Raw genomic sequence first — 16,342 nt, forward strand, 5'->3', positions numbered from 1 at the left:
AGTCTCCACCATGGCGGAGGCGGAAGAGACTCCCTCCACTGCGCATGCGCGGGAATGCCGTCAGCAGCCGCTGACGCTCCCGCGCATGCGCCGCCCGGAGATGTCATTTCCGCGCCAGCTGGTGGGGCACCAAAGGCCTTTTCCGCCAGCTGGCGGGGCGGAAATACCTCCGGCGCCGGCCTAGCCCCTTAACGTTGGGGCTCGGCCTCCAAAGATGCGGAGCATTCCGCACCTTTGGGGCGGCGCGATGCCCGACTGATTTGCGCCGTTTTGGGCGCCAGTCGGCGGACATCGCGCCGTTTCCGGAGAATTTCGCCCCAGGGCACAACTGAAGTACAACTTACCAAGCCAGCAGGAGCAGGAAAGTGGGATCCAGGTCTGGTCGGTCAGAGCGGCCCAGATGAGCCCCATCATACCGAAGAAATCAAACATAATTGTTTTAAATGATAATTTATGTTTTATTAGTTACATATATCTAAGATTTTTTTAAAAACAACATTTGCTGACACTGGGGTCCAAAAATCCTTCAAGATACTGGATTAGAAGTGATAATTTAGCCAGCTGCAATGTTTGACTTTGCAACACTATCGGCTGCTGCTTTGAAAGAGGGAATGATTTGTGTGACTGATGTCGATTTAACCTGTGGGTCACCACATCCTCAGGCGAGATTGAGAAGGCGAAACCTTCAAGATTAATGTCAGGCAGGAATTGAGCCGGGCTGTTGACATGGCTCCACATCACAAACCAGTGTCCAGCCAACTGAGCAAACCGACCCCCTCGATACAATGTTTAAATACCTCACTCATGGTGTAAACCAGTTACCTTTCCGGTTTTATGTGATTCAGTAAACCAGCCGCCCTCTGGCGCTGCTTTAGTGTGACTGACGCTCCCTATAAATACGCCCAGTGCCCAGCTCAGGCTCCCAGTAGCCGATCCCTGACCTCTCTCAGGATGACTGTCCTTTTCCCAGAGAGTCTGGGGGGGATCCGGGCCGCTCTGTCCGACCAGACCTGGATCCTTCTCCTCACTTTCCTGCTCCTGCTGGCTTGGTAAGTGTCTGATTGATTTCTTTCTGCCTTTCCCGCCTCGAGCGATGGGAGAAAATGGTCCCAAAGCTGGGGCGAAATTCTCCCCCAACGGCAGGATGCCCGCCGACTGGCGCCAAAGCCGGCGCAAATCAGACGGGCATCGCGCCGGCAAAAAGGTGCGGAAGTCTCCGCATCTTTGGCGGCCGAGCCCCAACATTGAGGGGCTAGGCCGACGCCGGAGGGATTTCCGCCCCGCCAGCTGGCGGAAATGGCGTTTGTTGCCCCGCCAGCTGGCGCGGAAATGCGGCGCATGCGCGGGAGCGTCAGCGGCCGCTGTCAGTTTCCCAGCGCATGCGCGGGAGCGTCAGCGGCCGCTGTCAGTTTCCCGCGCATGCGCAGTGGGGAGAGTCACTTCCGCCTCCGCCATGGTGGAGACCGTGGCGGAGGCGGAAGGGAAAGAGTGCCCCCATGGCACAGGCCCGCCCGCGGATCGGTGGGCCCCGATCGCGGGCCAGGCCACCGTGGGGGAACCCCCCGGGGTCAGATCGCCCCGCGCCCCCCCCCAGGACCCCGGAGCCCGCCCACGCCACCTGGTCCCGCCGGTAAATACCAGGTTTAATTTACGCCGGCGGGACAGGCAATTCCTGGGCGGGACTTCGGCCCATCCGACCCGGAGAATCCAGTGGGGGGTCCCGCCAACCGGCGCGGCCCGATTCCCGCCCCCCGCCCAATCTCCGGGAGCGGAGACTTCGGCGGGGGCGGGGGCCGGGATTCACGGCGGCCAACGGCCATTCTCCACCCCGGCGGGGGGTCGGAGAATGACGCCCCTGAACTCAGTTCAGTGTTTGTCTGAGGAAAGTTCCCAGCGTTTGTCAGCAGTTTGTGTTTGTTTGTAACTGTTGGGGGCTCCTCAGTCTCTGCCCCCCCCCCCCCCCCCCCCCCCCACCCTGCAATCCCCACAGAGCGGAGCTGGGAGCTGAGCCGGGGGCGGTGCTGGAGAATCGCTGCTGATTCCGGGACATTTCCGCCTCCTCCTGCCCCCTGACCGCGGATCACAACAAATCCGCCTGAGGGGGGATGGGGGAGGGTCTCTGAGTTTATGCAGCGGTTTCCCAGGTTGGAGGTCCATCGCAGTGGGATTTTTTTTTTTTTTGGTTGGGGGGGGGGATTCTCCCCAAACGGCGCGATGTCCGCCGACTGGCGCCCAAAACGGCGCCAATCAGATGGGCATCGCGCCGCCCCAAAGGTGCAGAATGCTCCGCATCTTTGGCGGCCGATCCCCAACATTGAGGGGCTAGGCCGGCGCCGGAGGGATTAACTCTGATTAACGTCCAGGAAGGAATTAACTCTGATTGAAATCCTTCTATTTGTGGATATTTGTCATAATATTACTCAGTTTTTGACTGTATCTTGACTGGTCAGTTTATTGGGTATGTGTTTGGTAGGCATTTGGTAGATTGTGATGGCACACTTGTTTCACAATGCCAGGGTACAAGGTTCCATTCCGTCTTGGGCCACTGTCTGCGATGTCTGCACATTCTCCCCATGTCTATCTGGGTTTCCTCTGGGTGCTCCGCTTTCCTGCCGCAAGTCCCGAAAGATGTGCTTATTAGGTGAATTGGACATTCTGAATTCTCCTTCAGTGTACCAAACAGGCGCCGGAGTATGGCGACTAGGGGATTTTTACAGTAACTTCCTTGCAGTGTTAACGTAAGCCTACTTGTGACAATAATAAAGATTATTATTATATCAATCTTGTAAGAAATTATAAGAGTGAGCATTGGGGTGAGATTCACCGTTAGCCCACACCAAAATCGGGAAAGACAATTGGATGGAGAATTGGTTCTGATGCTAAAATCAGCGCATGTGACGATTTAACGCCACAACGCAATTCTCCGTCACCTCGAGAATGGTGTCAATACATTCCGGGACCCACGTACCGTAGACACCGTTTGCATGTCACTAGTGGGCCCAACCGGTATTTTCTGGGCCTCCGCGATTCACCACCTCCGATGGGCCGAATTCCCAACAGCGCGGTTCAATTGTGCTTTTAAAAATCGTGAAACCGACGTCGAGGCTGCTGAGGGAGAGAGAGAGGTAGGACCCGGAGAGGAGCAATTGCGGGCTGCCGGCCGGGACACTGGCTGTGCGGGGTGGGGTCGGGGGGCCGTGCCAGGGACAGGGAGGCGGGGGGAGCAGGGCGAATGGCCATGGGACAGGGGCGGTGTCCAGGCACAAATCGCCATTACGTCGACCATCTTGCTGCGCACCCACTGACCACCCAGCTTGGCCCCTGGTTCCACAGTGTGGCACCACTCACCCCCACATGCCACCCCCCCCCACATCCAGGGCAACACCCATAGTAGCCCTTGCCGAGTGCAGTGCCAGCGAATGGTACCCCCTGGCATTAGGGATGGCGGCAGAGGCCCCATGGTGCTAGGTTGAGGGGGAAGGGACTTGCGGGGGCAGATCCCACAGTGCCAAACGGGGCCACCATGTAGCCCGGAGGACCTGATTGGGCACGGGGGTATGCACCACGCTAACATGGCGATTTTTCACCCCCTGCAGACAATTGATATTGGAATACAACCAGCAATGGTGTCCTTCCTGCTGGTCGCCGCAGTCCTGGGAATTGCCCTGCGGTTGTACGAGCGGGTGTTGCACAAGGAGGAGGAGGCTGCAGCAGCAGTGCGTGCCACAGCGGAACGAGCAAGGGCCACCCACAGGGTCCGCCCATTCCACCCCTCTAACGTCCGTCCATTCCCCCCCTCCCGGCCAGCCCACCCCTCACACCCAACAGACAGAACAGCAAGGCAGGATGTAACAGTGGTAACAGGTGTTTATTGTGAACAAATATACACAAGTTTGTGTCCTAGCCTCTATAATTCACCTGTGCCAACTTAACTGGTGTCTACTTTCTGGCCTTACGGCCCTAACGCTAGGTCTCGATGGATCCCCAGACTGTGCAGCAGGAGTGGAGGCGACCTGCTGTGATTCCTACCCTGCAACAAGGGTCCCCGTTGCCGGGCGTCTTCTGGGGCAACCAGGCCTGGATGGGCCCAGCTGCTGCTCGGGTGTTCCAGGTGGCAAGGTGCCGCCCTGTTCTGCCCACCAGATGTGCCAGAAGGAGGGGGGGGGGAGAGTCCGAGGTGCTGCGGTCTACCGGCACCTCCCCTGCGGGAGTCACCGGCACAGGCCCCATCACCTCCTCCTCTCTTGGGGTGCCCGATGGCCTCCGGGCTACTCCATAGGACAGGGGTGCGAGTGGAGCCGGCTCCCCCGTCACCTGGCGCTGCCAATCCCGGAGGCCCGCTCTGGTCTCGACCAGGTTCTCCATGCTCGCGGCCATGCCGCACAGGGAGTGGACCATCTCCATTTGGGACTGCGCCACATCACGCTGCAACTGTGCCACCACCTTCTGGGTTTGTGTCACATCGGGCAGTGACTGCGCCATCTCCTTCTGGGACAGGGCCATCTCCCTCTGTGTCTGCGTCATGTTGGCCAGAGCCTGGGCAATGCCGCCGACGTTCCCAGCCATGGCCTGCTGTGACTGGGCCATGCTCAGGAGAGCCACTGCAAATTCCAGATGGCTCTGGGACTTAGTCGCCGGTGAGGCGGTAACCCTGTCCTGGGCCTCGGCCAGTGGCTGCACAGAATGCCCCAGGCCTCGGACAAGCTGATCCATAGCCAAAACCATCACCCCCATTGCCTCACGTGCGGTTGGCCTGGGTGAGAAGCATTGTCGGCACCACCTCCTGCTGGTTGGACTCCTCCAGCGTCTGCAGGTGCTGGATGCTGATCGATAATCGCCCATGTAGTCCCTGGCTCTGCGATTCATCTCCGCAATCAATGGGACTGTCTGTTCCAGAGGCCAAGACCCGTCTGGACGGCAGCTAGTTCCTCGGGTCGGCCTGCCCTCCGACCGTCCACCCCCTCGGGAGTTGCTACCTCCACCTGCTGTACTGGGTCAACTGTATGGTGAGCACCAGAGAGTGTCCCAGGAGCCTCTTCACTAACATGGCTAAAATGAGTGTCTCTGGGATGGTGAAGGGTATTGGATACAGCTGTGATGGAAAATCACTGTCATCCTCCGACCCGAGCTCTGGGATCTCCTGAGTCTCGGGAGGAGGGCTGGTGTCCGTGCTGCTCCCATCACGGCTCGGCTCACGGGAGGGGGGGGCCTCCGGCTTTGGCACTGGCTGGGGGCGGGGCTGCCAGATGGACCTGTCCCATCTCCAGCAGGTCCTGCAAGACACAAGGCAAAATGCATGATTAGACCGCGGGCCGGTGGGGGTGGTGTAGATTGAGGGTGTGGGTTAGAGTGGTGTTGGCGTGACAGTGCTGTGGGGGTGAGGATGGTCTGAGGGTGAGGGTGGTGTGGGGGTGGGTTGTCACACATGTCACAGGCACCGCAATTAAGCAGGGTCTCACTTCCCCGCCCATGGCCGAGCTCCACCTCGGCGACCTCCCTTTCCTCCAAGTCGCCAACCACATCCAGGGCTCTCTGCTCTGCCACAGTGAGGGGCTGCAGGTCCGGCGGTCCCCGTCCGTACAACATGGCACCGGCTGCGCGCGGACCCGGCCTGCCAGATAATGCCCCCTTGTAGCGCCCCCCCCCCCCCCCCCAGCCAAAGTCCCCTCTAGGTTGACAAAAACTCAGAGCACACGTGTCCCACGCCGTCGGGTAGTCAGCCACTCCTGCGGTCGTCCCAACGGCGTGCGGCGTACTCACCGATGATGCCATTTGGGAGGGGCGGAGTCAAAAGGGATTCTCCGCCCGATCGCCGAATACGATTTCGGCGTCTTCAAGCGAAGAATCCCGCCCAATGTCTCAGAAACGGAGAATCCCGCCCCAGGTCTTTACACTGGATACAAAGGCTTAATTGATTATATGAGTTTAACTAACCCTTAGATGAATTAAACTAGATCCTATCAGACCTGTTTTCTCCAATGATAGATGCTGAGATTCCAGGGCGGAATTCTCTGACCTCACTGCGGTGTGTTTCTTGGCTGCGGGAGGTGGGATCTTCTGGTCCTGTCGCTGTCAGCGGGATTCCCCATTGAATCCACAGCATGAAGCCAGGAAACCCGGAGCGGGAGTGTGTCGTCAACGGGACAGGAAGATCTCGCCCTTGGGCTTTTCCAGTGAGTTCGGTAGAGGCCATGTGGAGGGATTTATGGTGCACTGGGGGAATGATCTCAATTAACTGAATGGCCTTTACCCACTCCATGGTTTCTTTATGTTCGTGTGAAACCTTACATAAAATAACACTCTGGGTATAATAAATGTAACCTAATATATAAAACATGTAATTAACAGCTTTTTGCCAGTGATTGACTTTCGGAGCACAGCCTTTGAGGCAAATATTTTAATCCACTTCAGCTTTCTTAGCAAAGCTCAGTGTGTGTTTGAGTGAATTTACTGAACATCTCAGTGAGTGGCTGAGTCACGCAGATCCTTGGTCTTTGCTGATGCAGCTTGGATTGAAAATGCTACCATTGAACCTAACACCTCCTGAGGAAAGGCAGCAGGGGTCTTGCTCTATTCACTCTCTGACAACCTTTGCTGTGGACAAAATCAGACTCTGTCACGATGGGGGTGGGGGAATGGGGATAATCTTTCAACTGTCACCATCTCAGTCCATAAATAAATACTGGACATTGAATGATGTTCTTGGAGCTCCATCTCACCAAGTAGCTAACGAGGGGAGGGGGAGAAAACTCTGACCCCTTGGAGAATTGAGTGCTAAGTGTATCAGTGACCGAGTAGCGAAGACAATACATCCAGGCACTTGGTCCTGTGAACAGGACCAATCCAAAACCTTCTCCATAAGTTGCTCACTGTAACGGCAGCCTAAGAAGCTATGGTTGGCTCAGACCATGGAGTGAGCGACCAGGTAATCCTTGGATCTGCAACTTGTCCGTCTTTTAATGTGGACAGGGCTCTGCATCTGTCCCTTTGGCTAGTACCTGCTGTCTTTCCAAAAGTTCCAGCAGATCAATAGAAGGTGCAAGCTATATTATACAATGGATCCTAAGGAGTGCGCTGTCCAACCTAATATCATGTGTCAAAGAATCCAGCTGCTCATCAGTTGGATTGAGGACTAACTGCACTAGTTCTGATGGTCTTTATTTGGTGTTGAGTGGAAGGAGAGCTGAAAGGCAGTACCAGCGTGCCCTTCCCACAGTTGGATTGGGTTTCAGACCAGCACAATATATTCTTTTCAACTTGCATTTTAACTAATGCTGCTTTTGAAGAGGCCAGGAACCATCAGCTTTGGTAATAGTCATTGTCTGTGGTTCCACTGCACAAACGTGTTTGAGTTTATTGTAAGACTGCTACTATCAAATGTATCCATGATTTGTTCTCATTTTCTTCCAGACCTGAATGTTTCAGGTGAACCAGTGCTTAAAACAATCCACGATCCTGTCCAGAATCTCTTAATCCTGAACCTTGCTTGAAGATGTTCAATATTATTTACACTTTCAAGTGACAATACCTTTTTGACACAGGATTGATGTTTCAATAACAAAATACTTTTAAAAAAAATATATTGTTTATTCTCCTTTTTCACATTTTCTCCCAAATTTACACCCACCAACAATAATCAGTAACAAATATTTCAATCCCCACATCAATAACAATGATCCCATCCTCCCACCAAACCCCAAACATTCACCCGCATGTTCACACAAACAAATGACAAAAAGGAATCAGGAATCACCCAGAGTCACCATTAACACCCCCCCCCCCCCCCCCCCCCCCCCAACTAATGTTCGATGTTATCCAGTTCTTGAAAGTGCAGAGTGAATAATGCCCATGAATTGTAGAACCCCTCCATCCTTCCCCTCAATTCAAACTTAACCTTCTCAAGAGTCAAGAATTCCAGCAGATCCCCCCACCACGCCAGAGCACAGGGTGGAGAGGTTGCTCTCCAACCCATCAGGATCCGCCTTCGGGCGATCAATGAGGCGAAGGCTACAACATCTGCCTCCGCTCCCGTTTCCAACCCTGGCTGCTCCGACACCCGAATTTGGCCTCCCGGGGGCCCGGGTCCAGTTTCACGTGCACCACTTTAGAAATTACCCTAATAACCTCCTTCCAGTAATCGTCTAGCTTTGGACAGAACCAAAACATATGAACGTGATTAGCGGTCCCGTCCCCCCCCCATAATGTTCACACACATCTTCTACTCCTTCAAAGAATCGGCTCATCCTCACCCTCGTGACGTGTGTTCGGTATACCACCTTCAGCTGTATCAGCCCCAACCTCGCGCACGAGGTGGGGGCGTTCACTCTCCGGAGCACCTCACACCAGAAGCCCTCCTCCATATCGTCTCCCAACTCTTCCTCCCACTTTGCTTTGATCCCTTCCAGTGGTGCTTTCCCCTCTTCCAAACTAGCCCCGTAAACCGCCGACACTGCCCCCTTCTCCAGTCCCCCTGTCGTCAGCACCTCCTCCAGCAATGTGAAGGCCGGCTCCACCGGGAAGCCCTTTCTGGCAAAATTTTGAACCTTCATGTATCTACATATTTAATAACAAAATACTTGAATGTATTTATGAACAGGAAGGTATATTCAATTCAGTTCATACTAACCAAGCTATGTTTCGTTGTTTCTAAGATTGTAGCCATTTCAATTCAATTTGCAGGTAGTGTTTTACCCTATGGGTTCTTTAAACGGCTTGGAGTTCCAGGCCCAAGGCCACTGCCATTCATTGGAACAATACACCATTACAGAAAGGTATGTTTGTTTTCCCTTTAGAACTTTGCCTGTCATTAAACCTTTCTGCTATAGCCTTGTTTCTTCCATGTTTCTGAAGCTCCTGCTCATGTTTGGGTGAGAGGAGACACTGAGTAGAGCTGACTGACTGTCTCTTTTCCCACTCCCAAGTGCTTCATTTAGTGAACAAGCCAAAAACTGGATAAACTCCCCTGCAGGATAATCTCAAGAGCCAAGTTTGAATTCATACCCCTGTAATTGGTAATGCCAGTGGTTCATGGAACTGACTCACTCTTAGGGCTGGTTTAACTCAGTGGGCTAGACAGCTGGTTTGTGATGCAGAACAAGGCCAGCAGCGCGGGTACCGTACCAGCTTACCCAAACAGGTGCCGGAATGTGGCTACTAGGGGCTTTTCACAGTAACTTCATACTTGTGACAATAAAGAGATTATTATTATTACTATTATTGTTATATAACAGAATTAATTTAATAGCTCGGCTAATTAATACATTTTAAAAATATGAGTTAAAAAGGCAAATACAAACACGGGGCTTATTGTTCTTGTTCCCGCGCCAGAAAGATGATGGCGGGGAGATAGGCGCAAGGTAGATGGGAGTTCCCCACATGGGGGGGGTCAAGGAGAGAGCGGGAGAAGCCGGGGTCAGTTGAAGTCAGCTGACTTTCGGAAATCATATGGGGGGAGTAATCATGCTAGATGGGGATCTAGCGGGGGGGGGGGGGGGGGGGGGGGGGGATAACTGGGTTGCTGCTGCAGAGATCGAAGAGGAACTGGTAAAAGAAAAGGTGGTCGGGGCGGGAATGCGCCGCCTGGTGAACGGGTGGGTGCGCGGAACCGGGACGTGGGACTGGCCTAGAGAGGGTGATGGCTAGTCGACAGGGGAGGGTGGCAGGCAGCCCCCCAGTTCGGCTGATCACGTGGAACGTGAGAGGCCTAAATGGGCCGATTAAAAGGGCCCGAGTGTTCGCGCACTTGAAAGGACTGAGGGCAGACGTGGCCATGCTTCAGGAGACGCACCTGAAGGTGGCGGACCAAGTTAGGTTAAGGAAAGGATGGGTGGGATAGATGTTCCACTCAGGGTTGGATGCAAAGAACAGAGGGGTGGCCATACTGGTGGGGAAACGGGTGTCATTCGAAGCTAGGAACATTGTAGCAGTCAGCGGAGGCAGATATGTGATGGTGAGTGGCAGACTGGAGGGAATGGAGGTCGTGTTGGTTAACGTATATGCCCCGAATTGGGATGATGCGGGATTTATGAAGCGGATACTGGGACGTATCCCGGACCTGGAGGTAGGAAACCTGATAATGGGGGGGGGGGACTTCAACACCGTGTTGGACCCAGGGTTAGATAGATCTAGATCTAGGACCGGAAGAAGGCTGGCAGCGGCCAAGGTGCTTAGGGGGTTTATGGACCAAATGGGGGGAGTGGATCCGTGGCGATTTGTTAGGCCGATGGCCAAAGAGTTCTCCTTCTTCTCCCATGTTCACAAGGTGTACTCCCGGATAGATTTCTTTGTTTTGGGAAGGTCACTGATCTCGAGGGTGGAAGGAACTGAGTACTCAGCCATAGCTATTTCAGATCATGCCCCACACTGGGTGGACCTGGAACTAGGAGAGGAGAGGGAGCAGCATTCACTCTGGCGACTGGATGTGGGATTACTGGCGGATGAGGGAGTCTGCGGAAGGGTGCGGGGATGGATCGAAAGGTACCTGGAGGCCAATGACGACGGGGAGGTCTGAGTGGGAGTAGTATGGGAAGCACTAAAGGCGGTGGTCAGAGGAGAGCTGATCTCCATCAGGGCCCACAAGGGGAAAATAGAGGCCAAGGAAAGGGAAAGACTACTGGGGGAGATTTTGAGGGTAGATAAAGAATACGCGGAGGTCCCGGAGGAAGGACTATACAGGGAGAGGCGACGACTCCAGACGGAGTTCGACCTGTTGACCACAAGGAGGGCGGAGGCACAGTGGGAAGGCACAGGGGATGAGCTATGAATATGGGGAAAAGGCGAGTCGCCTGTTGGCCCATCAGCTGCGAAAGAGGACAGCGGCGAGGGAGATAGTGGGAATTAGGGATGAAAAGGGAGCTACGGTGCGGAGAGCAGGGAAGATAAACGAGGTGTTTAAGACCTTTTACGAGAGACTATATAGGTCCCAACCCCCGGAGGGAAAAGAGGAGATGCAGCAGTTTTTGGACCAATTAAGGTTCCCGAGGGTGGAGGAGCAGGAGGTGGAAGGCCTGGGGGCGCCGATTGGGATGGACGAGGTTACCAAGGGGCTGGGGAACATGCAGGCAGGGAAGGCCCCGGGACCAGATGGGTTCCCGGTGGAATTCTATAGAAAATATGTGGACTTGTTGGCCCCGCTGCTGGTAAGGACCTTTAACGAGGCCAGAGAAGGGGGGACCCTCCGACAATGTCGGAGGCGACGATATCGCTAATCTTGAAGCGGGATAAAGATCCGCTGCAGTGCGGGTCCTAAAGGCCTATCTCACTGCTAAATGTGGATGCCAAGTTGCTAGCAAAGGTGCTGGCAATGAGGATAGAGGATTGTGTCCCGGGGGTGGTGCACGAAGACCAGACGGGGTTCGTAAAGGGGAGACAACTAAATGTCAATGTGCGACGGCTATTAGGGGTGATAATGATGCCCCCAGCAGAGGGGGAGGCAGAGATAGTGGCGGCAATGGATGCAGAGAAGGCATTTGATAGGGTGGAGTGGGAGTATCTAAGGGAGGTGCTGAGGAGGTTCGGGGACGGGTTTGTCAGCTGGGTTAAACTCCTCTATGGGGCCCCAACGGCAAGTGTGGTCACAGGTCGGCAAAGGTCGGAGTATTTTCGACTACACAGGGGAACAAGACAGGGATGCCCGTTGTCCCCATTACTGTTCGCGTTGGCAATTGAACCACTGGCCATAGCGCTGAGAGACTCCAGAAAATGGAGAGGGGTGATTAGAGGGGGAGAGGAACACCGAGTGTCACTCGACGCGGATGACCTACTGCTGTATGTGACGGATCCAGTGGGGAGGATGACAGAGGTCATGCAGATATTGAGGGAGTTTGGAGATTTCTCGGGATATAGGCTTAACATGGAAAAAGTGAGCTTTTTGTGATACACCCTGGGGACCAGAGTAGAGGGATAGATGGCCTACCGCTAAGGAGAGTGGAAAGAAACTTCCGATACCTGGGGATTCAGATAGCCAGGAGCTGGGGAACCTTACACAGACTCAATCTGACACGACTGGTGGAACAAATGGAAGAGGATTTCAAAAGGTGGGACATGCAGCCGCTGTCACTGGCGGGCAGAGTGCAGGCAATTAAGATGATGGTCCTCCCGAGGTTCCTATTTGTGTTCCAATGTCTCCCTATACTGATCACTAAGGCCTTCTTTAAAAAAATAGATAGGAGCATCACGATCTTCGTGTGGGCAGGGAAGGCCCCGAGGGTAAGGAGGGGGTTCCTACAGCGTAGCAGAGACAGAGGGGGGACTGGCGTTGCCAAATTTGGGCGACTACTACTGGGCCGCCAATGTGGCGATGATTCGTAAATGGATGATAGAGGGAGAGCGAGCGGCGTGGAAAAGGTTGGAGATGAAGTCCTGCAAAGGGACGAGTTTAAAAGCGCTGGTGACGGCGCCACTACCGCTCTCCCCAAAAAATTGTACCATGAACCCAGTGGTGGCGGCAACATTAAGTATCTGGGGGCAATGGAGGCGACAGAGGGGTGTGCTGGGAGCCTCGGTGTGGTCCCCGATCAGGAACAACCATAGGTTTGCCCCAGGGAGGCTGGACGGAGGATTCCAGAGCTGGCACCGGGTAGGAATCAGGAGAGTGGGAGATTTATTTATAGGCGGGACGTTTGCGAGCTTGGGAGCGCTTGAGGAAATGTATGAGCTGCCCCGGGGAAATCTCTTTAGATATATGCAGGTGAGAGCGTTCACGAAACAACTGGTGAGGGAATTTCCGCTGCTCCCGACACAAGGGATCCAGGACAGGGTGCTTTCGGGGGTGTGGGTCGGGGAGGGCAAAGTGTCAGAGATATACCGGGAGATGAGAGAAGAGGGGGAGGAGTTGGTGGGCGAACTGAAGGGAAAATGGGAAGAAGAGCTCGGGGAGGAGATTGAGGAGGGTTTGTGGGCTGATGCCCTAAGCAGGGTAAATTCCTCTTCCTCGTGTGCCAGGCTTAGCCTGATCCAATTTAAGGTGCTGCATAGAGCACACATAACGGGAGCGAGGTTGAGCAGGTTCTTCGGAGTGGAGGACAAGTGCGGGAGGTTCGGGGGAAGCCCGGCGAACCACACACATATGTTTTGGTCGTGTCCGGCACTGGAGGGGTATTGGAGGGGAGTGACGGGAGTGATCCCGAAGGTGGTGAAGGTCCGGGTCAAGCCAGGCTGGGGGTTAGCTATATTTGGAGTAGCGGATGAGCCGGGAGTACAGGAGGCGAAAGAGGCCGATGTCGTGGCCTTTGCGTCCCTAGTATCCCGGCGTAGGATTTTACTCATGTGGAAGGAAGCGAAACCCCCCAGACTGGAGGCCTGGATAAACGATATGGCGGGGTTCATAAAACTAGAGCAGATGAAGTTTGCGCTGAGAGGATCGGCTCAAGGGTTCACCAGACGTGGCAACCGTTCCTCGACTACCTAGCGGAACGTTAGAGGGAAGATAGATGGCCAGCAGCAGCAACCCAGGGAGGGGGGGGTAAATTGTTTGGGTTTTTGGAGGGGGAGAGGGGGCGGGGGGGAGTATTACTTTGTGTTATTTGGTTAGTTTACCATGTTAGTTACACAATGTTATTTTGCAGTTATCATGTTACTTTTATTTTTATTTCTTTGATTTGTAAGGGAAAAAATTATGTTTGAAAACTTTAATAAAATATATTACAAAAAAAGGCAAATACAATCAGGTAGAACACAAAGGGCTAGAAATTCATGGGTCCAATTTTTTTTTTGATCATGACTCATGACCTGCCCCTGCCCATTCAGATCAAGATGGGCAGTGCCCAGATTTGTTGCATCTGTTTCAACTGTTTGTTTGCAGTATCTGGTTGAGCGGATCCCATGTTGCTGTCTTAACACTGTCAACAGTTCACGCACAGTAGGGGTCCAAATTGTTCAGAAAGAATATGATTCAGTCAGTCTGCTCTTGTTAAAGGCAGGCTGTCACTGGGAAAGAAACCTTCTGTTGCTAACTTGCTGTTCTCTCAATTTGGCTCTGTTTAATTACGATTGCTCAAGAGTCGCCAGGCATCTTTCGACACCGCCACAAGGTTCAGAACCGAATACTGATCAAAGACTCGATACACCAGTTAGTAAGTTCAAAAGCAATGCTCATTTATTTACACACAGTCAAATCTACTCGTGCATAAAACTCTACAACCTAAACTATCACTATTATTAAAAGCCTATACTTAGCTTCGGGCGCCCACTCAGTCAGAGGAACAATGGCCGTTGCTCGGTTCTGAGGCTGCTGGGTTGAGCTGTTTACAGGGTAGCAACTAGGAGCGTCTATCTCGTAGCGTGCGTTGACTTGGAACTTACTTGGTCAGGTGTAGCTGCTAGGCAGGTCTCTCCTCGCTGAGAGCCAAGGCCAAGAGAGAGATCCTCTCTTGGGGAGTCCTTTTTATACCCCAAAAGGGCTTCACATGCTTTTGGGCGGGCCTTGAACTTGGCCCCAATTAATTGGGCCGTTTCCCAATTGTCCTTATCGATTTTCCTCCAATAGAGGGGTGGGTTCCCTGGTTGCTGGGCGTGTCCTAGGTGACCGTTGGTCTGCTTTGTTTTAGTCTCCTCTGGTGCCGGGATGTCTGGCTTAGCATTGTTTACCTAAATGTTGCCTTTTGTTCCCGGGGATGGCTCATTAGTATGTAGATGGCTTAGCAGTACCGGTCCTGTCTGAGAGCTAAGGCTCTTATCAACAGACAGACCTTGCAACTGCTTGCTTTTTCGGTATTGTCCAATTTTCCCTGCATTGTTTGCAAGTGTCCATTTTGTAATCGGGACGTGGCCATCCCAGATGGCTACACTTCATTGAAGAATATTGGGCGTCATTCTCCGGCTCCCCAGCGGGTCGGAGAATGGCCGCTGGCCGCCGTGAATCCCGCCCCCGCCAGTTGCCGAAGTCTCCGAAGGGAGAAATGTCGGCGGGGCGTTAATGGCGCCGCTGACGTCGGAGAATGGCACGGGTCTGCGCAAGGCAGCCGATTTTGGGCCTGCCAATATTCTCCCTTCCGGATGGGCCGAAGTCCCGTCGACGTGATGACCGTTCACGTCGACGTAAATCAAACCTCCTTTTCATCGGCGTAAACCTGTGCTCCAGGTTCACGCCGACCAGCGTGGAGGTGAGTGACGGCCTGGGGGGTTGGCCGCTGGGCAGGTGATGGCGTGGCCGCAGTCTGAATGTTTGGGGAGAGGTGTGTCTCGGGTTGTGTGTGTGTGTGTGCAGCGGGGGGGGGGGGGGGTGGTTAGAGTGGGCTGGGCTCCAGGGGAGTGCCGGGAGGGGGTCCGTGCCAGGGAGGAGGATGGGGGGTCCGTGCCGGGGAGGAGGTTGGGGTCCGTGCTGGGGGGTGGCGTCCATGCCGGGGAGGAGGTTGGGGTCTGTGCCGGGGAGGAGGTTGGGGTCCGTGCCGGGTAGGAGGATGGGGGGGCCCGTGCCGGGGAGGAGGTTGGGGTCCGTGCCGGGGAGGAGGATGGGGGGGCCCGTGCCGGGGAGGAGGTTGGGATCCGTGCCGGGGAGGGGGATGGGGGGTCTGTGCCGGGGAGGGGGATGGGGGGCCCGTGCCGGGGAGGAGGTTGGGGTCCGTGCCGGGGAGGGGGATGGGGGGACCGTGCCGGGGAGGAGGTTGGGGTCCGTGCCGGGGAGGGGGGGTGGGGGAGGGGGGGGCCCGTGCCGGGGAGGAGGTTGGGGTCCGTAGGAGGATGGGGGGGCCCGTGCCGGGGAGGAGGTTGGGATCCGTGCCGGGGAGGGGGATGGGGGGTCTGTGCCGGGGAGGGGGATGGGGGGGGGGTCCGTGCCGGGGAGGAGGTTGGGGTCCGTGCCGGGGAGGGGGATGGGGGGACGGTGCCGGGGAGGAGGTTGGGGTCCGTGCTGGGGAGGGGGATGGGGGAGGGGGGGGGGCCCGTGCCGGGGAGGAGGTTGGGGGGGGGGGCGTGCCGGGGAGGAGGTTGGGGGGTCCGTGCCGGGGAGGAGGATGGGGGGATCCGTGCCGGGGAGGAGGTTGGGGTCCATGCCGGGGAGGGGGATGGGGGGGGGATCCGTGCCGGGGAGGAGGATGGGGGGGCCCGTGCCGGGGAGGAGGTTGGGGTCCGTGCCGGGGAGGAGGATGGGGGGTCCGTGCCGGGGAGGAGGTTGGGGTCCGTGCCGGGGAGGGGGGTCCGTGCCGGGGAGGATGTTGGGGCGGGGGTCCGTACCGGGGAGGAGGATGGGGGGGGTCCGTGCCGGGGAGGAGGTTGGGGTCCGTGCCGGGGAGGAGGATGGGGGGTCCGTGCCGGGGAGGAGGTTGGGGTCCGTGCCGGGGAGGGGGATGGGGGGGCAAGTGAGTTGGTCCACCTGGCCAGGTGCCAGCCTCCAACAGTTGGACCC

At 55.5% G+C, this 16,342-nt stretch overlaps 1 protein-coding gene across 1 annotated transcript in view; it reads left to right on the top strand.

Annotated features, from left to right (window-relative positions):
• The first annotated feature begins 6,892 nt into the window (after positions 1-6,892).
• LOC140393471 (cytochrome P450 3A40-like) overlaps positions 6,893-16,342 on the top strand; it is a 91,096-nt gene continuing 81,646 nt past the window's right edge. Inside the window, exons 1-2 of the mRNA XM_072479799.1 lie at positions 6,893-6,925; positions 8,680-8,771. Coding sequence (XP_072335900.1) covers positions 6,893-6,925; positions 8,680-8,771 — 125 coding nt within the window. The remainder of the gene's footprint in view (positions 6,926-8,679; positions 8,772-16,342) is intronic.

The sequence above is a fragment of the Scyliorhinus torazame genome, chromosome 17, assembly GCF_047496885.1.
Source record: "Scyliorhinus torazame isolate Kashiwa2021f chromosome 17, sScyTor2.1, whole genome shotgun sequence".
Taxonomy (NCBI): Eukaryota; Metazoa; Chordata; class Chondrichthyes; order Carcharhiniformes; family Scyliorhinidae; genus Scyliorhinus; species Scyliorhinus torazame.